Source organism: Danio rerio, chromosome 5 (genome assembly GCF_049306965.1).
Source record: "Danio rerio strain Tuebingen ecotype United States chromosome 5, GRCz12tu, whole genome shotgun sequence".
In the NCBI taxonomy this organism is placed as follows: domain Eukaryota; kingdom Metazoa; phylum Chordata; class Actinopteri; order Cypriniformes; family Danionidae; genus Danio; species Danio rerio.
This window is the reverse complement of record NC_133180.1, coordinates 42,001,467-42,023,510: the sequence shown is the minus strand read 5'-3', so window position 1 is coordinate 42,023,510 and position 22,044 is coordinate 42,001,467. Positions and strand designations below refer to the sequence as shown.

Sequence of the window (22,044 nt, the reverse complement as noted above, 5' to 3'; positions counted from 1 at the left end):
TTGTGTTTTTTTATTAGCCACAATTAATACGTTTGAATATTAATATTAACGTTTCTTATTTCACTTTAATTTAGTAAAATGCTTACAGTGTTAATTAACAAAATGGGCTAGTTAATTAAATTAAATAGATACTACCTAAATATTATGAAAAATGTAGTCTCGGTATGTAGTTCGGCAGGTTTTGGGACACAACCCGAGTACTGGGATGCCACATCCACTGCTGTTCCCGTCACGTCTGGACTGGTCGCCATATTAAACCTGACGGAATCGGCGACGGTCCGCGGTAGGGATCGCGAGGGGGCCCTTTCCAAAACAAATCCCGATATACACCTTCGTTTTCCCTTTTCGCCCTGGAAATCATTTATGCATCGGACTGAATAAGGCAGTGTGTTCTCAGACAGGGGTTGTCTGGGACGGAGGTTTTGTTTTAGTGTGTTTGAGAGAGAGAGAGATGAGTACTTTGACCCAGCGGAGCTCCGGCCTGGTGCAAAGACGCACCGAGGCTTCGCGCAGCGCTGCGGCCGCAGACAGAGAGCGCGGATCCGGTGACGAGGATTACGAGCCTCGTCGCGGAGAAGAGCCGGAGGACGATGACAGCGGCGACTCCAAAGAAACCAGACTCACCTTGATGGAGGAAGTGCTGCTGTTGGGCTTGAAAGACCGAGAGGTTATTGTGGTTTTGCTTTATTTTCTCAGTTGTTGTTTCTATAGTCGATGCTTAACGTTAGCATATTATCTCTCACCATCACCCACAGTTGTCGCTCATTTCGATGCTTATAAATTAGCTCTTTCAAAAATAGAAGAAGCTGAATTCTTAAATTTTGATGATTATTATATTTTGTTTATATATTGGTGACGTTTTGAGATAAAATCAAGCCACATGTTTTCGGTAATGCAATAGCATTTAGCTTGACTTGCACTGCAGCTCCAAGTTCTCTCTTTGACCCTCAAGACTCTCAAAACAAAACGTAGTTCAGTGAACAGAGTTTAAAAAACTGAACGATACCTTTAAATGTCTTAATATTACATATATTGTTTCATGTACCATATGGTAACCAGATTGGCATACACTGATATTGGCATATGAAAGTTACATAAAGCTAATTTTCGTCGCTGTCTACACAATGAGTTTGATGCCGTTTGTGTATTGCATTTTGGTAGATACAATGTTGTTCAAGACGCATGATGTAGGCCATTATCCTTACACCCACGTTCACATTCGTATGAAGCATGTAGATCCAGATACAGCCTGTATAGTCAAAACAATATTTGTTTAGGAACAAGTCCAGCGTAATCTTTATTACAGTGTGTCTTATTAAGGGTCAGATCATCCAGAACCAAGTGAAAATTAAAATGTACTATTTACTGACCCTCAAGCCACCCAAGATGTAGGTGACTTTGTTTCTTCAGTATATCCTAAAAGAACATTTTACTGAAAACCAGTGACATTGGGTATTTGTAAAATGCAAGTAAACAAAATTAATAGCAGAGGCTTCTGGTGACACATTGAGATTTTAAAAGATCACACAGAAATGAAAGTTATGTTAAAAACAAGTCCTTGTGCCATTCAATTTTGCCTGAGACATTTGTACATCTTCAGAACACAGATTAGGAGGTTCTCTCTGAGCCTTCTCAGACAGCAATGGTCAAAAGATGTTCAAAGTCCAGAAAAGAAAAGAAAACATTGTGAAAACATTGCGTGTGACTTTAGTGGTTTAACTGTAATCATACAAAGCTCTTGGCTAGCCAGTTAAGTTTGTTTATTTTGCACCAGTCTTGGGTTTTAAGTAATGTGCATGAAGCTTGACTTTAATCACTCATTGTTTGCCATGGTATTATGCAGAAGTTGAACTAAGCTGCCTTTATGGTACCTAAAAGCCTATATTGGTGCAAACAAAACTGAATTTAACCAGCTAGTAGCGCTGGACAATATATCGTTTGAGCATTGATATCACAATGTGTGTATCTGCAATAGTCACAGAGCAGGAATAGATTATTTATTAAGATATAAAGATATTTTCTTTTTTTAAAATAATTTATACAATGATGACAATGGTATTTTAAAATTGATTGTTCAATTTCTGGACCTGAATACTATTAAACTCCCCAGAAAACCGTAAAGCACTGCTTATTCCTTTTCTTTTTGCTTGTAATTTATCCAAATGAAAGCAGATGCACTGTATAAAAAATACTTGATCATTTAAATTTATCTAAATGAATGAAATATTTACAAATAGAGCTGTTCAAGTCATCTGGTGAGAGATTATATTCATATCTCAATATACATATCACAGAAACACTAAATATCGCAATGTCAGATTTTTTCAGTATTTGGCTCTACCGGCTAGCCAGCTAATCTGGCTTCATGGTACAGGCCCCTGGAACAACTTTGTTCACCAATCTCTTCTGTATCAGATAAGGGTGTGTTTTTACTATGGGCTATACAGCCAATGCGTGTTTTGCTGCTGAATTATGGCAATACATCATACTGTACATAGTAAACTTACCCTGACCTGATGTGAAAGAGAAGTTAAATAAATAAATAACAGTCAGATATATAGTTGTTTTTGTTGTGTTTTTCCTGACAAAAGTGTCATTGGAGCCAAGTTTGATTACAGTTAAAGGACAGGTGGAATGATTGACAATGTTTTTGGTTCCTTTTCTGGACTTGGAACATCTTCAGACCATAGCTGTCTGTGGAGGATGAGGAAGCTCTCAGATTTCATAACAAATATCTTAATTTGTTTTCAGAAGATGAGAAAAGGTGTTTATTTATTATTTGTAATCCGCAAATGATTCTGGCCATGTTCATGTCTGAAGTGTAAGTGTTCTGACACAGGCTGATGATGTATTTAGTGGACGCAAACTTCAGGAAAAGCTGAAGTACCATTTTAATGAACAATACAGAACACACAATCTTTGTCTGGTTGCTTCTGAGTTTGCAGCCAGCCAAACACATTCATTATCCAAAAGGAAACTTGAGCTAAAAACTGTGATAAAGGTTTTAGGACTCAAATTCTGGTAGTTTATTTGCATTTTATGAAACATGAAGATAAGATCAGTTTCAGATCGAATCACTTGCATTTTTTTTCTAAAGGAGTCCTGGAGGAGTTCGGCACTGCACAGTATTTTAAAAGTCTTATTCTCTTAAGTACACACTTTAAAACTTAAAACAATGAGCTGATAACATGCAATCAAGTTATTCAAATAATGAAGACGTCCAGAGTATGACGATAACCAGGACTAAGAACAAAGAAATTGCTTTAAGCTTCAACAAATCATTGGCTGCATTTAGTAGAACACAAAACTCCTGCTGTTGCAGCCATATATCTATATGTAATCGGATCTAATATTTAAATTAAATTATGTACAGCGATAAAATGTTTTTTTCCCATAAAATTATTGGTAAAAAAAATACAACCGAATTTGTATTAGTTATTAGCTTAATTTAAACAGTTTAAATGATTACAAATGGTAACTAACTTTTGGAGCCTTGTTGTACAGTGTTCTTAAACTAGAATGTAAAGTCCACACTAGAGGCTTAGTAGCTACTAGCTAGTTTGTAACAAAATTTGTACTCGGTTGCACCACATGTTCTTAAGGCAAAAAGTAGATGGTTGGTCATAAATACGAAGCATTTAAATCATTACACCACTTTAAAATTGTATATATATATATATATATATATATATATATATATATATATATATATATATATATATATATATTTATATGATGCATTTATAGGCTATAACTGTCATATGATAATTAAACGACCAGTTAAATTTACATATTACATAGTCGTGAATGGTTATACTTGCAAAATACACATGAAGTTATCATAATTTTTTTATATCCTACACATGAAAGCAAAACGAACAGGTAAAATAACTCCATCATAAAGAAATTTTCATTTTAATTGCTAAACACAATAAACACAAAACACTAAAAAACTCATTGAAATATAATTAAAGTCTTTCTCATAAACCAAAAACAAAATGCTAAATTTGGGAGGAAAATAAGGCTGTGGCTCTTCAATGTAAGCTGCCTTAAATATTTAGTAGTGCAACTGGCCCCAGCCGTACAAATAGTCACCGAATTATCACTCAATAATTCAGCATGCAGTAGGCTAAATTAACATGTGAAAATGTTCATGTTTGAACTATTAGGTTAACCAATTAAATGTACAAGCATCTAGCTGTTATGAATGTTTTACAAATACAATTAAAAATTCTTAAAAAGCACTCAAACACTTTTCATTATTTTGAGTTGTTTTTTTTCTCCCAAAGTGTCCACAAAATCATTCATTCATTTTCTTTTCAGCTTAGTCCCTTTATTAATCTGGGGTCTTAACTGGGGGCGGAATTAACCGCCTACTTATCCGGCATATGTTTTACGCAGCGAATGCCCTTCCAGCTGCAACCCATCACTGGGAAACATCCATACACACCCATTCACACACATACACTTACCCAATTCACCTATAGCTCATGTCTTTGGACTTGTGGGGGAAACCAGAGCACCCGGAGGAAACCCACAGAACACGGGGAGAACATGCAAACTCCACACAGAAATGCCAACTGACTCAGCCGAGGTTTGAACCAGTGACCTTCCTGCTGTGAGGTGAGCGTGCCACCCACTGCACCACCTTGCAGCCTCTTCACAAAATCATTATTGTGCAAATTCATTATCACAATATTTTGAATTATTAAATATTGCCATGTCTTTTCCACCATTGTGAGCTTCTTCCCTTTAAGTAGGATGTTTACTATGATTGTTCTTAATAAAGAGAGAAGTTTAAAATTAGCCAGTTTGGTGTTTTGGCTAACCCTTATTCAGAGCTATAATAGGTAGTGTATTGTACCTACCTCATTTTCTGGCCTTTTGGTTGAACAGGCAGGCATTAGACAAGGCACTGTTACTGAAGACGCATCTCTTTGCAGCCCATTCATGTTGAATTACTGCCTGTTGCTTTTGTTTTCTCAGCAACAGTGGCTTTTGGGTACAAAATGATGAGTATATTTCAGAAAATTGGTGTTTTTTTAAGCCAATGTCTTGGTTTTTTGCTGTCAATTTGCAGTCTAGCAGTGTCCTTGTCTTGTTTTATTTGCAAATAAGGTGTGAGCTTTAATGGGTGAAAGTACGCTTGCATGATTGGTATTAAGGACAGCTTTTTGATGAATTTTTAAAATCTATTTGAAACATAACTGCTTACACTTGGCATCTCAGACTGTCGAATTATTGCTTTTTTTTTTTACACAATAGTAGTTTGACGTGTAGATTGGTTCAGATTCTTTCACAGTTATGTTTAGGTGTTTCAAATTCATTCAGCAACTTAGATTGATTTCTGAAAGTTGCAAATGTTGTACAATTTGTTTAGTGTATCAAGTTTTAAGGGTCTTGATCATAGTGAACTCATCTCTATTTTTATTTGATGAATATTTGACCGTGACCTTACTCCATCAAGTACACATTTAATGAATAAAGTACAATAAAGGCCACTGTTTTGCATGTGGTTGGTCTTCTCCAAATAGTTGTCTTTAATTACAGTTGTCTCTGCTGGTGTCTGCTTATGTCAGCTTTTAGTGAGCTCTCCTATGTTGTTGTCAGAGCTTAAGTATCTGGTTCACTCTCATAACAGCACAGTGTAAACAAGAAAACCATAACTAAACATTTGAGCTTGAACACTGTTGTTTGATGGAGCAATATTGTCACATGCCTTCAGTGCAATTGTTCAATACTTTCATATTTTCATCATATCTTGTTTTGTCTAGGCAGGGAAATAAACAAAGAATCATAAATGGTGATCATAAAACGTCAGTACTACTACTGTAGTGAGATTATTTTGAAAAATACCTCTTGCACTTTGAGAGACTACAGTGATAAACAGAATCAGTGTAAGCTAAGTTTTTATTTTTGGTATAAAGGAATAGTCCTCCCAAAAAGAAAATTCTGCCATTATTTACTTGACCTTAACCAAACCAAAGTTTATTTATTTATTTAATTTTTTTTGTCTGTTAAACATGCATTTATTATTTTAAAGAATAATAAAAACTTGTAACTGATGACTTCCATCAGATTGGTTTATCTCTACTATGGGAGTCAGTGGGTTCGAGATGGGTCTGGGTGCAGACCTGGTGCAGTGCAATCTGAGCTGCATCCAATGCTTTTTAATCGGCTCACCTAACCCCACCCCTAACCCTACCCCTCACAGTGATGTCACTCGCTCAATTTGAGTGCATTGTGTCTGACATTGCATTGCTGAGTAATGCAATCTCAGCTTGCATCATCAAGGCTGCATCCAGATACTATTGATGGGTTCAGGTTCCAACTTTCTTTAAAATATCTTTTTCATTCATTCATTCATTCATTTTCTTTTCAGCTTAGTCCCTTTATTAATCTGGGGCCACGAAATGAACCAGCAACTTATCCAGCACATGTTTTTACGCATGATGCCACCCATTACCGGGAAACACCCATAAACTCTCGTTCACACACATACACAGAAATGTCAACTGACTCAGCCAAGGCTCGAACTAGCAACCTTCTTGCTGTGAGGCGACAGTGCTACCTACTGCGCCACTGCATTGCCCAATATCTTCTCGTGTGTTTAACAAAATAAAGAAACTCATAAAGGTTTGTAATCACTTGAGGGAGAGTAAATATTGAGTGAATTTTCATTTTGGGTGAACTATCTCTTTCATTTTTAATGGAAACCTTTTTTTCCCTGAAGTATATAATAAATGTTTTTTTCTAACCTCAAACTTTTTACCTTTCTTTGTCAGCTATAAACTGAATTGCCAAAGTTTACAAACTAACAATTACAATGAATAAAGGTGCAATTTAAGCAAAAAAACACTTAGCAATTCTTTAAATGTTAAGGAAAAGGTCATAAGAAGTCAAAAATTTGAGCAATATGATTACTTTTTTGTTTTTCTGTGGTAGAAACATACTTCCATAGGTGATGTAGACCTTTTAAAGGATAAAATATATTTTAAAGTAAATGTATAAATCACATTTTACTTTTTAAAATGAACACAGATCTTTCAAAACATCAGTTGATTATGCACAGTTGTTTTATGAAAAAGCAGCTTGGATATTTGACAGAATTTCCACTTGATTAATCTGTATATTTAATAGCATGTAAAGTGTATTTATATAGCACATTTATTGTGACCATACGCGGAAAGCACTTTACAATCATATGAGGGGGTCTCTATAATTATCAATTGTATAATAATGTTGTAATATTTAGTATTATTATCAATGAAAATTAATTTTGCGTTTTGAGTAGACTATACATGTTCAGTTAAAAGAAAAGTTTGTGGAAGTGTACCAAAGTTACATAGTTTCTCTTTTAAACTTTAAATAAAAATCTAAATTATTAATTATATTATCCACTATTATAAATAATGTAAAAGAAAATGAATTTGTTCGCATTTACATGAAGCTCTGCATTTCAATGAACATGACTTGTTAAAATGTTTGATTATTTAGCATTTCTGTTGTGTCTCCGTCAAGGGCACAGACCTCTAGTCCTATCCTCTTTCAATCAGATCTATTTGAAAACAGTGCAAAGTAAACAGTTCTTCAAAAACACTGGATGATATAACATTGTGCTTCTATCAATGGCTGTTTGCGCTTGTGCTCCACCTCAGAGTGTTGCCTGTGTTGCCAGTACCTTGAAAGAGGCCTGTTGTTTCTTAGCAGTGGCCACTGGGACGGAGGCTGGAACTGCACAAAGCAGACCTTGTTAACGCTGGAGAAATCCATCGCTCACTTCATACACTGCTTAGTACGACACAGCAGACTTACTATCCCATGCTGTTGGGCAAAATTTACTTTTTTAGTTCATGAATTCAAATTAGGCACTGACTGAAATTCAAATAGCAGATTACAACAAGCTAAACTGGAATGGCCAGAGAAGAAATTTAATGAATGTCATCATGTCTAACATCGTGTCCTAACTAAACGTAACCTGACAAGATTCTAGAGACAAGCAGTTTGACTGTTTGCACCAAAAACAACAGGACAGAAACATTTAAATACCAGCCTATTTGGTATATTATTAGGCATGGGCCGGTATAAGTTTCTGATAGTGTAATAACCTTGCATAAAAATATCACGGTTTCACTTTGTCATAGTATTACGGTTACTGCGGTTACTGTCTTGGTTAAAAAAAAAATATATATATATATATATTTATTTTAAGAAACATCTATAATGTTTTAGAGCAGTAAACATATCTGGCTAAATAATTCAACTTCTGACTTCTGCTCTCTTCATCACTTTTAAAAACACTTCATAACTCATAACTCTTATGATTTCTTCTTAACTCAAAGAAACACACAAGAACATTCACATAAACCAGAAAAACCTTGACTTGCTTGGTTTTAAAACCTTGAAACCAGTTATCGTCCCATGCCTAGATGTTATGGTAAGGTTTAGAATCGAATTAGTACATAATAAACCTCTAACATTATTAAAGGTAAAGGGACTGAGCCGAAAAGAAAATGAATGAATTAATTATTAAAGGCTGAGTGTCTGATATTGGTTAGTCACAGTTCTACCTTTAATTTTCAAATTAAAAGTTTGCCATTTTATTTTTAAGAGCTGAGGTGAACTATCTGCTGCTCCTCTAGGCTTACTTTATAGCAGGGTTGGGCAAAGTTGGTCCTGGCAGGCCGGTGTCCTGCATAGTTTAGCTCCAACTCTAATCAAACACACCTGCTTATAGATTTCTAGTAATCTTGCAGACACTGATTAGCTTTTTCAGGTGTGTTTGATTAGTGTTGGAGCTAAACTGTGCAGGACACTGGCCCTCCAGGACTTACTTTGCCCACCCCTGCTTATAGGCTGGTATGGTAATAAATGTCACACAAAATAATATCCAGACTTAGATTGGTTGCATTTAACATTGAATAAAGCACATAATCAGCACCTGAGGTGTGCATTGTCATATTAGTTTATGCTGTAATGCAATGCTGTTTTTTTATGCTGTTTTGACATAGCAGAAATAGAAACCATTTCTAAAATAGAAATTTATTGTGTCAGCATCATGGATGATTAGGACAAAAACTAATTTTAACAGGGAAAAGACGCCATTTAACGTGTGTCGTGGCATCATGCCACATGCACGCTGTAAAACAATATCTGTATATTAGCAGTTTTTCACATTTTGTCATTCGTTTTTTATTTTCGCCTGTGTATTTATGCTTTTGGATTGCATCATGGTGCCTTAATCTTTCATCCAACAGCTTCTAACATTGAAAAGTTAGAAAAGGACTTTTATTGACGATTTTATTAATTTAAAGTGATTTATTGTCTGGGCTGGTGTTCTAAATTATGCTACAAAAACCTTGTAAAAATCTGCCAGTACGTTTATTGTTATTTTACACACTTATTTCTCTCTATATTATCTCTTATACATGATAATGTTTCCAACTACTAAAATTTCAGTAAAAGTTGCTTTAAGCTTTAGAGTTATATTTTTAACGTCAAATGGCGACAGAGTGAAGATTAATGCCCATGATGCATTTGACATCCATAAATAAACAGAAAACACTGTTCATTAACTGATATTTTTTTACAGTGTATTTAGGACACGCTTTCTAAGAAATGCAGTTTCACACACAGTCACTAGATCCTCGTGTAACAATGTAACTGGAACAGTCTTCATTTCAGCTACACTGAAGCTCTAAAGTGCATAGCCCTCAACTGCATGTATACTTAATCCGTTGGTATTGTTTTTGTGTAAGGGTTACACCTCCTTCTGGAACGACTGCATTTCGTCTGGCCTGAGGGGCTGCATGCTCATTGAGCTGGCATTACGAGGGAGACTGCAGCTGGAGGCCTGTGGCATGAGGAGGAAAAGCCTGCTTGCCCGGAAGGTAAGACAGACTGTTCAGAGCCCTGGAAATGATCACACTATTGGGAGAGGTTTCCTGTTTTGCATCCCTCCCTTGATAGTGTTTATGTTCTACAAGCCATTCAAGGCATAGTTCACCCAAAAATCATGTTGTCATTTACTCTCCCTCATGTTAATAAAAACTTGTATGACTTGTAATTCCTTGCTTCCTCAAATAACTTATTTTACACCCTCTTTTCTCAAAATTAGCTACAATATTTGTGAAATATCTGTTTATAAACAGATTATTTGGTGATTTAGAGTAATAAAATGACATTTTATGCAATGTAATCAGTACTAGTCTTATATATTATTATGGAACTATAATTCCTTTGCATTTGTTTACCAGCTTTCTATGCAAGTAAAACTGAGCTGCTTTTTGTTTTGTGTTCTCATCATAAATTAGATAGGCCAATAAAAGTTTGATGTTTAGACTAGCCTAAAATAAAAATAACAAAATAATTAGAGCATGCTTTTTCTGTCATATTTTAGACTGGATTAATATTAAACAAATGTTTGAAATAAATACTATGTTGTTTGCGTTGTTTAATGGATTTCAACATGTTAATAGAAAGGATTCAACTTATAACAACAGATGTGCATTTATTAGAATTTTTACAATTGATAAAACGCACATAACCTAGTTCACACAGACTTTGGCTGAATGCACAAATATATTTTTTCTGATTTGCGTGTGATCGACACAACATATTTTTCAACATGTATTCTCTCACCACTAGAGAGAGTTTGCTCACTTGTGTGTGATTGGAGCAGAGATCCACTTTAAACAAAGATGAACAGAGATGTAAATGCGTAACCATGTAGAGACAGAAATGACACGTCATCATGTAAATTAGATTATTAAAAACAATTTCTTTAATATAAGAACAAACTATTTACATATTCTTTAGTAAAAGAACCACAAATGTCTTGTGTTGTGATCTGGAGCTATTACGAGACTAAAATAAATTAACTTTACTTTCAAGGGGAGTGGGGCAACTTCTAATACAATGGTAGGGAAAACACTGGTTTAGGAATATATATTTTAATATCGCACCATCACATTCCGGTGAACCTAGAAGTGTTTGTCTGTCTCTGTTTTCATGTTGGTGCAGGGAGAGGGCACGCAAACAGGGTTCATAGCCCTGATTCAACTGTGATAAATATATATTTTTTAGACATCGAAAATCATCTGATTGTTGATCAGTTCAGTTCTTCCTATACAATGCACAAACTCAAAACAACAAACAATGCATGGCTGAAATTGGAACTGGTTCAAAAGAGCAAGAGCCTCAAGTTGGCTGAAAATCAGACCTAGACTCTGCCCAGTGAATTGAGGCTCAACACATGCTGCAGAAAACAACACTACAACACTTACTTCATTAACTTTCACTTACTTCAATACACATTTTAGATTCAGTCTTTCCCTAGTTTGATGATGAACATTGTTTTCTATTCAACCTAAATACATTAAACTCACTTTGCAAACATTTTACCTGTCCACTCATCCTGCTCCTTATCAAAGGTTAGACTAGCATTAGAGTTATAGATTAGTTTAGTTGCTCTGAGTGGCTTTGACCAAAGTCTCTAACACTTTGAAATGCTTGATTCAGAGCTGAACACAGTAGCTTGGTATAGGGCATTCAGGACTTATAATCGATAAAAAAAAATTCCAGGGCAATTTCTCACTTTCCCTATCGTGTGGAGTCACGTGACGCTGCTCTAAGGATGATTTCTACTTCTGCAGCCACATCTGATCTCTGGTCAAGTAGGATAATGGACCTGTCTTGAGCCTTATTTTGCACTACGTTCAGAAGAGATGCTGCTTATTTTCTTTTAGTTTGAAAAACATTGAAAATTTATTTTGTTTCTAAAAGTGCAAGTTATTTATTTTTGATTTTTTTTATAAGATAAAAAGTTGCTTGATTTTAGACGATGTGTGTTTTCATTTCAGTTGTTTAATGTTAATAGAAGATGCGTGCTTGCTTCAATTATTTCAAAAACAAGTAATGCACCCTTCATTAAAAAATCTCTCGCTTGTAATATGTGAGCGATGGGTCAGTTGGCGTATTTGTGAGGAGTTTGCATGTTCTTCTCGTGTTCGTGTGGGTTTTCTCCGGGTGCTCCAGTTTCCCTTACAGTCCAAAGACATGCGGTGCAGGTGAATTGGGTAAGCTAAATTGTCTGTAGTGTATGGGTGTGAACGAGTGTGTATGGATGTTTCCAAGTGGTGGGTTGCAGCTGGAAGGGCATCCGTTGCGTAAAACGTATGCTGGATAAGTTAATGGTTCATTTCGCTGTGGTGACCCCAGATTAGTAAAGAGACTAAGACGAAAAGAATGAATGTGTTAATGTTCAGTTAATCAAGGTTTTGATTTTTGGTCAAATTGCCTAGCCCTAGTTTGGTGAACATTACTCCTGGTAATCTTGGGGACACTGATGTGTGTTTCGCTACAGAGCTAATTGGGATCAAACAATATATTCGGAAATATTGGAGCCTTATTGCTTGAGTCTTTGGGTCTCATTCACTTCCATTGAGTTTTAGACATAAAAACAGCTTGTTATGCTGCGTGATGTCTCAAACTTTTATTTTTTTGTTTATATATTTTATCATTGTATAGCAAGTAGTTTGGCCATTTGCTCCTATTTATTGTTCCTAGTCATTTGTGTAGAATTTAGCGCTCAGATGTCCATAAATGTACAGTTGTGCAGAACACTTTTTACCACAAGAGGGAGCTCTTTGATATCAATTGTGTGTCAGAAGGCCATGCTTTTTTGCGGTTGGTTTTGGCTGCTGTAAGTGAGAACTTTTATTATTAAAGCTGGCTCTGATGTATGCCTGGAAAATGCATTACATTTAATATAGGGGCTCAAATGCTTTGGTCTTCAGTTGAAGTAGTTCATCTTCTTCGCTTGATTTTACCCTCATGAGTCCTTTGCTTTGATTTCAGCTGCGCTTTCATGCATTAGGCATTTTTAATGTGTTCAGTGACTCTCAGTTCTTTTTTTTTTCTTAGGTTATATGCAAGTCTGATGCTCCAACAGGGGATGTGCTGCTGGACGAGGCTCTGAAACATATAAAAGACACCCAACCGCCTGAAACCGTGCAGAGCTGGATAGAGTTACTCAGTGGTGAGTTTTGCACAAATCTTTGGAGTTATTTTTAACTTTAATGCATTTTTTACTGTAATTTTGATGTAATAAATTCAGTCTTTCATCAATATTAAAAAGTCTTACGTACAGTTGAAGTCAGAATTATAAGCCCCCTTTGCATTTAAACAAAAAAAAATTCCCAAATGATGTTTAACAGAGCAAGAAAATTTTCACAGTATGTCTGATAATATTTTTTCTTCTGGAAAAAAGTCTTATTTGTTTTATTTTGACTAGAATAAAAGCAGTTTTTTTTAATGTTTTAAAACATTTTAAGGTCAAAATCATTAGCCCCCCTTTAAGCTATATATATTTTTGATAGTCTACTTAACAAACCATCATTATACAATAACTTGCCTAATTACCCTAACCTGCCTAGTTTACCTAATTAAACTAGTTAAGCCTTTAAATGTCCCTTTAAGCTGTATAGAAGTGTCTTGAAAAATATCTAGCAAAATATTTACTGTCATCATGGCAAAGATAAACAAAGATGGTGTGGGATGGCGGCGGCGTTTCGCGAACGAAGGACAAAAGTGAAGAGCGGGGGGTTGTCGCGGATGAAAGTGAGAAGAGTTGGGGAGTTGTGAAAGTGAACAGCGGATGGTTGAGGAAGGGAATCGGTTAAATCAGTTGCCAGATCAGATTTCAGAGGTACGGGATACAGCGTGTTCCGGCACAAATTAAGCCCTGCTACTATCAAAAATATACAGTGGCCGGTGCTGATCAAAATGCTGGGTTCAAGATCCTTTTGCACTAAATTGGAGAAGTGTGATTTCTGGTACCTGCTGCGGCTCTGAGCTCAGTTGAATACGTCTCCTTTTGGAGAGCCAAAGGGTGAGATCAAAGCGTCTGAGAGAAGAAGCTGCCGTCCTCATTCAGAGAGTGGATAAAATGTGCTCAGAATTATATCAGAGCCATAAATTAGGCAGGCTGATGACTAGCAAATGCTCCAGCACCGCCTGCTTTTTGATCCTGAGATGTCTGTTCTCCTCAGCTTCAGCACAGGAGCTGACCGACTGAGCTGCTGCACTCACTCAACAGACTGAAGCATTTAAAATGAATGCCAGCAACTTATGAAAGATGTAAAGCTGCTGCAATCTTGAAACCTTTCAAAACTATAAATGATGTAATGACCTCTATCAGTGTCTAGACTTGGAAAAACTGTTTGCTTGGAAGCTTGCACAAAGATGCACTACATTAATTTTTATTAAATATTTTATTTTTTTTATTAATTATTTTTTAATTATCTTTTTTTTTATTTTATTTTTTAGTAGGTGGTTGATATTTTTGGGGGATATTTAATAGTAAATGGTCATTTTTATGTTTAGATAATCTGAGCCATCATCTAACTTAATCAAAACTCTTATAAATAATTGACTCTGGCTAAGACCATTTTCACACGTTTGTGGGTATTTTTAATGAAGTTTTCCCCTCCATATTAAAAAAAAATCTGTCCACATTAAACCTGCAAAAACACACTGTGATACATGTTAAGGGCTCATCGAACCTACAGGTGCTGATAAAAGCATAACGCAGAATTTTAATATTTGTGTAATTACAGGGCTCGAAATTAACCTTTTTGCATGGTAGCACCGGTGCTCCTAACTTTAAAAATGTAGGCGCATCAGTCAAAATTTAGTTGCACCCACCAGTTATGAGCACCGTTACTACAAGTTTCTTACAAACATATTCATTGCATTTGAAATCAACAGTAATCAAACTGACAAGCAAAAAAAAAATCTATTGCTATATATATATATATGCAAGCGTGAGGAAAACATGTCTCAACGAAATCCCGTTATCACAAGAAAATACATTTTATAACAAAACTGAGTGACTAAAGCATACACGGAGCGCTCACCGGCCCTGCATGCACTGCTTGAATGAATCTGTTAATGGTATAACAGTGCTGTTCCCACAAGTGCTGTCTGATATTGCACTGATGCTTTTGACATGTACTGTACCTTATTATATGCATACGTCATGTTAATAGCAATACCGGTCTTTTCATGAGTAGCGATATTAGCTTATTCAGTGTAAGCCTGTTTGCGATGGTGTACGTAGTGTTAAATTTTACATATTGCTGCCCCTTGCACGGCGGACAGCATCTTGCGATTATATGAAGGATTAAACAGAAGCTCTTGTGCTAGATGTGGCGAACAGTTACCTAAAAATTCCATCCCACAGACTTTTCATAGCGGACTTGAAGCCAATGGAAGTCTTTTATCCGCTCTTGGAAAATTGTAGATGGTGGATCAACATTCAGCACATGATCACAACTAAGATGTGTCATTATTTATAACTTTAGATGCCATGGTTTCTAAAACAAAAATCTGTCAGTGTTATTATTATTCTCATCTTAAGCGCTTTAGTTTTTCGCGTAAGTAGCTATCTCTGTCATCCCAAGCCAGAAGGCGCTGAGTGATTGACAGCTGATATTAACCAATCATTCGTGTTCAGTGCTAGAGCAGTGGTGGGCCAATAAGAAGAGCGCGAAGGCGGAGCAAGCATTACGGACGTGGATTTGTTTACTGCAGCAAGTTGAAATGACAACTGTTTTAAACCATTCCTGAGCGCTGCGTTTCGCATTTCAGGTGCAGACAAAGAGCTTAGAGATGCATCCTGCGTGAATGTCTCTCAAATCTGCGCATGTGGTGAACATTTTGCAGTAAAAACTGGTCGCACACAACAATTTTAAGCACTCGCAGAAATGCTCCCAAATATATTTTGAGGTCGCATAGATAAAATTTCGGGCGCATATGCGACCAAAATGGTCGCAATTTCGAGCCCTGAATTACATTGCATACAAATCAATGCAAATGTAAGAATGGGTGGATTACCATCCTGCAATGCGAGCGACCAGGAATACGTGACTTAATTGCTGCAAACATCAGAATTTTCCTCAATGATATATTTTTCATTTGCTGTGAACTCAGCCATGTTGGCCAATCAGAAAGGAGAAAACAGTGAGGAATACCATGAGGAAGAAACTCCAGTTGTAGTGTCCACACGACCTCACTAAGTTTCTGAGTTTTAGAAAATCTTCTCCCTGGCTAGAGTTTTCAGAAAGTTTTGGTTTCACTCACCCAATAGATTTTGCATAGAAAAAACTACGGTTTTGAAAATACTTGTGGTTATGTGGACAAGGCCTAAGTGAATTGCGTGGTTGCAAGAAGGTTGCTGGTTTCTAAGTTTGCATGCTCTCCCCGATTTGTATAAACTAAATTGGCTGTAACGTGTGAATGGGATAGAGTGTGGGTGAGCAGGCGTAAGGGTGGAGGTGTTTGGAGCTAAACTATGCAAAGCTGCGGCCATCCAGGAATTGAGTTTAAGACCATTAGATTAAGTCGTAGGAAAATGAGTGTTAATTGTTACTCTCAAAATGCTACAAATGTATTAGCAACACAATTATAATGTAAAAATCCATTTATATTTTACCTCATTATCCTCAACATTTCTGGTCCAGATAACTTTTGCAGTTATTCATCTCAATCTTGATTTATGTATGTCTGATAAGCGTTTTACAGATAATCACAACCCTGATGTCTACTTTAGCAATCAGAATTGAGTTGGAGTTTCAAATGAATGTATCATGCACACCAGTTGGAGGTAAAGTTTTGATAGTGATTAGAACTTAGAGTGGCAATGAGGTCTTAAAATATTCTGAGAAGGTCTTTAAAACGGTATTGAAATGGCCTTTAGGATTGCTGCATATACCCAGTGATATTTTTTAACATTTAGGTTACAGCTGCAGAGCAATTTGTGAAAAGATGCGTAACATCTATATGAAAGATGACTTCATGCTGTAGTTACAAATAAAATATTTCTAGTATAAGGAGGATGCTAAATTCATCTACATTTCTGCCAAATGAACCACAAATCACTGAATGTTTTATACTAAAAGTGTTTTGTCTTTCACAGGTGAAACATGGAACCCATTAAAGCTTCATTATCAGCTGCGTAATGTTCGAGAGCGCCTGGCCAAAAACCTGGTGGAGAAAGGTGTCCTCACCACAGAGAAACAAAACTTTCTTCTTTTCGACATGACCACACACCCCCTCACCAACAATAATATAAAGCAGCGCCTTATAAAGAAAGTGCAGGAGTCCGTGCTGGAAAAGTGGGTGAACGACCCTCACCGAATGGACAAGCGCCTTCTGGCCCTAATATTCCTGGCCCATTCGTCTGACGTCCTGGAGAATGCGTTCGCCCCGCTGCTGGATGACCAATACGATCTGGCCATGAAGAGAGTACGACAGCTGCTGGACCTGGAGCCTGAGGGCGAGAGCATGAAGAACAACGCCAATGAGCTGCTGTGGGCGGTGGTGGCCGCCTTCACCAAATGAAGCAGCTTGACTTCTGACAAATATGACGTTTGGACTGGTAAAATCAGGTTTGAGAAGTGGTGGATGAAAGTGGAGTCTCGGTGTCTTTCCTTCCTTGTAGATAAATCTCCCTCCCTTACTTTTCTCCCTGCAAGATCTATCATTGGGTTTCTCTCTCTTGTTGGAAAAGGGGACCAGTTTATTTTGAGTGCCGATGGGTTCCTTCTCACTGTACTGTTGAGAATTACGTTTTAGTATCGCTGCACAAAATGGCTTGTTTTTGTTTTTCAATGTTTTCATGCTTGGATATCTGCGTCGGTTATTGACCGACTAGAAAATATTCAAGAATTTGATTTCTGTTTTGTCATCTAATTGGGATCCATTTGTGACGGAAGCTGTGTACATTGCACAGTGGTACGGCTCAACCGTTGCTAATCTGAAAATAAATACACTAGTGTATATTTTTTAATTCGATTTGTTGTCCGTTTGTTGTCTAATAACGAAGGCTGAAAAGTAACCAAAAAAAGGTCATCAGAGTTAGTCCTGTTGGAATGACAGATAAGTTATTTGTGGAAAGGGTGCTAATGCTAACAGCTAACATTCACGCTGCTGAAACAAAAGCCCTGTTTACACCTATGTTTTGGTCAATCAGATTGGGTGTTTAAATCCATCTCCTTTGTCCAGACTACTTTGTCTCTATAAGCAGTAATGCTGTGGTGAGAAATTGATTCCCTGATATTCAAAATGCATTGTTTTTCACTAAATAGATTCTGAGCTTAGTTTTAACAGGAGACGGCGCTGTTTGATTTACTCTCCTTGCTTTCAGTTCCTTATAAATACCACTTGAACTTAAAATAATTAAATAACGAAATTTTTTTCAAGAATTACAAAATTGATTATCGTAAACTGACCAAACTTGCCTGACTCAGCGAATGCACAGCCACTCTTTCTGGAGAGCATTTAAGTATATGTTTATAAACGAGGCTAGAGTGCCACCTACTGTTAAAACTGCTCAAAGTTCAGATTTTATTGAACAGTAATGTGTTAAGAAAATTTTCGATTTGATGCAAAATCAATTTCTTGAATTATTTTTTATTTCCACAGCTCTATGTTGGGACAGAAAGTTTAATAGGATTTTTGCACGGTTTACATACAAGTGTGAAAGGAGATGATGAAAAACGATACTGACTTTGTTCTAATAGACACGAAACTATGCAGAACATTTCCTCAATGAAGTTACATTGATGAGGTTAAGGAGAATAGTTAAATGACGTTACACTACATTAGTGTTTACACTTTGAGAGTCAAATGTGTTTTCGCCTGCATTTAAAGGAAAAGAAAATTTGACCGATTGATGAAAACGTCTCTTAAAGGTATAGTTCACCCAAAAATGAAAATTCTGTCTTTTACTCAACGTTCACTTGTTCAAAACTTCTTTGAGTTTCTCATACTTGTCAACATTGGGATGTAAAAATACAAGATACCCTTCGAGAAATAAAATCAAGTCATAAAATCACTTTTTATTCACTGTAAATATTGATTAAAGTTATTTTAGTTGTTTAGTGAAGAGAAATGAATCTCTCATTTTGATCCACTGTTTTTCTTTTTTATAACAGAGGTGTCCCTTTAAGAATCCACAGATTACTTTCGTAACCGTTTATGCTCATTTAAGATAAAATTATTTGTTTTTAAAATGAAACACGCCAGGACAGATATGTTCACATATTATTGGGTGAATTTGTTCGTTTAAAAACACACCCAAACTGTGATTGGCTGTGAAGGCCATCGGTTCACAGAACTCACCACTGTTTACTGCATGTAACCACAGATACAGGGACACTGAATCGTTTTATGTCGACATTTGAGCGCTCGTATGTCAGTTTATAGACAAACCACCTGATCAGCGTGACGCTCCAGGGATTGAGATCGACAACAAGACTTCAGGTAGTGAAATATTAATTTCATCATGCTTTCAAACCATATATATATGGTTTATATATATATATATAAAGTGAAAGCATAATTCTCTCGAACAACTCTTGCAATTATATCACGTTTGAGATCGGCTCTTTGATGCTACTCTCACTTTTCATAGAAATATTAAAAATACAGGAGAAATACTTGACAATATTTAAACAGTGGAATAGAATGGTAAAATACCAATCTGATCTCACGAGAGAACAAAAGTATTTTACGTTTTGGCAGTTTAGTGGCTAATTCGTTACGAGTTCAGCCGTAAGAAATTGTACGATTTTAAAAAGGAGGCCTGGCACCTAACCCCACCCCTAAACCCAACCGTCATTGGGGGATGAGCAAATCGTACTAAAATGTACAAATTAGATCGTACGAATTAGCCACTACATGAAAAAGTTACAAATTGCAGTGAGATTGTGTTGAAAATACAGGAGAATCACGTCAAAACTGAATCGTTGACGGGTATATTCTGTTAAACACAAAAGAAAATATTTTAAAAATGCTGGTTGCTGGCACCAATCAACTTCCATATTAGAGGAAAAAATACAATGGAAGTCAATGGATGGCAGCAACCAGAAAGTATCTTCTTTTGTGTTAAACTAAAGAATGGAACTCAGAAGTTTAAAACGACGTGAGGGAAAGTAAATATTGAGGTCATTTTTATTTTCAGGTGAACTGTACGAGGTGTGAACAGGGCCAAAATGCAGCGTTTTGTTGACTAGTAAGTAAAAATGTATATAAGGAAAACAAACGGTTGTTCTAAGATTGTCTGTCTGTTATTTATTAGTTGGGTTATGTTTTTATTTTTGGCTACCACACCATCTCAAATCCATAAACATCCCAGAAATGCTTCAAACTCTACCTCTTCACACATTTGCTGTCGTGATTCCTCTCTCGCGTTACTTCAAGGTTGATTTACAATACTTTCATGTGCCTGAGATTGGTTGCAGAATGAGGTGCTGTATGGACTGTAGCTCTTTGTGGCATTAATGGAGTTCCATTCAGAAAACATTTGTTACTCACTCGCTCCGCAGTCTTCATTCATATATGCCTACCCAAAATAAATTTCAGGACCACAAGAGTTTACTTTCACAGAATCTGTGTCCTCCCTTAAAATAAACACATCTGCATTGCAAACAGACTTGTTTTTCTTCAATATTTCTCCATTGACTTATCTAGAGGTTTGCACAAATCCTCCTGGTTTTACGGTGGAGTTCTGAATGTCAAATGGTTTTCATTTCATCTACTCTCACCTCTAAACAAGAATAGGATTTTAAAAAAAGAATAAATGTGTGTGTGTATATATATATATATATATATATAGACTTTAAAATGTGACTTTTATATGTAAGAGCAGATTCCACCATTTTATCGAGTCAGTATATTTTTGATAGTATTTTATTACCATTAGCAGTTTGGCGATAGTTACGTAAGATGGATTGACATTGCATTGTCACAATCTAGTTTGATCTGTACAGCGTATAATTTCTTCTGTGTTCATGCTGCTTACTATACAATCTGTATCAATCGTCTTCATTTTGCCTGGCATGTTACAGTTACCACAAGCATGCCTTAATTTTGTTTTTACACAGCGAAGATCTTTGGAGAAAAACGCCTTTGTTCAATCATGTTTGTTCGTTATGTTAATTTTTATTGATTTTTATAGCAATAATCCACATGCTTTTTTGTTTTGCTCTTTGTTCTTCGCCATGGTGGTAAATGCTTGCTTCACAATAGTTAATTGTATGTAGCGATGGTCTGGGAAATCCACCAATTGTTTTGAAGAGTCGACTTGAGACATGGGGGATTTTTCTTTTTCTTTTCTTTTTTTAAGTGTCAGGACAGTAAAAGAGAATGAAAATCATGTGTGTAGCTTTAGCACTCACTATAAAGGGACCCCAATGTATATACTTTCTTATTACCATGAAATAAACTATGGTCTTGAAAGTGCCTCAAACATCATTTGTTATTTATTTTGTGACGTGTAGATTTGTAACGTGTTGATTTTGATGCATCTCACATACGGAAGACAAACGTTCTGTACACTTAAAAAAAAAATTTGTTTACAATTTTTTTTTTTTTTACACTTTTTTTTTTAAATGTTTTTTTTTTATATACTTTCAGAAATAAAGGTACTCAAGCTGTCACCGGGGGAGGTACCTTTTCAAAAGGTACACATTTGTATTTAAAGGGTCCTTATTGGTACCTCAAAAGTATATATTAGTACCTACAAATTTTAAAAGGAACACTTTTGTACTTTTTGGGTACTAATATGTACTCTTGAGGTATTAATATGGACCATTTTAGGGACTCATTGGTACCTTTTGAAAAGGTACCACCCCAGTGACAGCTCAAATACCTTTATTTCTGATAGTGTACACATTGCCATTCAATAAGTGAAGTTCATTAATAAGCTGTGAAATGATCACATGCTTGTTATTGATCACAGCTGGTCAATTCATGATTCACCAATCAGACGATTCCTAAGTCATCATAAATAATCCATACTATATCTTCGTTTTAAAGAATCTTCCCTTCCACCCCTACTTTTTTTCTAGATGGGTGGCCTGGCAGCCCAGTGGTTAGCACTGTTGCCTCACAGCAACAACGTCACTGATTCTAGTCCTTACCAAGCCAGTTGACATTTCTGTGCAGACTTAACATGTTCTCCCTATGCTCACGTGTGTT

At 36.2% G+C, this 22,044-nt stretch overlaps 1 protein-coding gene across 2 annotated transcripts; it reads left to right on the top strand.

Moving 5' to 3' along the window:
- Window positions 1-176: 176 nt before the first annotated feature.
- On the top strand, window positions 177-21,306 carry golph3a (golgi phosphoprotein 3a). Of its 2 annotated transcripts, XM_005165301.6 has the most exons (4): window positions 247-667; window positions 9,759-9,890; window positions 12,925-13,039; window positions 16,979-21,306. In XM_005165301.6, the coding sequence occupies exons 1-4, from the start codon at window positions 452-454 to the stop codon at window positions 17,401-17,403; spliced, it is 888 nt and encodes a 295-aa protein (XP_005165358.1). In that variant the 5' UTR covers window positions 247-451; the 3' UTR covers window positions 17,404-21,306.
- The last annotated feature ends 738 nt before the right edge of the window (window positions 21,307-22,044 follow it).

Excerpts from the sequence above, each read along its gene's own strand:
- golph3a (XM_005165301.6), top strand. The coding sequence starts at position 452 with ATGAGTACTTTGACCCAGCGGAGCTCCGGCCTGGTGCAAAGACGCACC. Across the intron at positions 9,891-12,924 it reads AAAGCCTGCTTGCCCGGAAG|GTTATATGCAAGTCTGATGC; the intron begins GTAAGACAGACT and ends TTTTTTTCTTAG. Across the intron at positions 13,040-16,978 it reads CTGGATAGAGTTACTCAGTG|GTGAAACATGGAACCCATTA; the intron begins GTGAGTTTTGCA and ends TGTCTTTCACAG.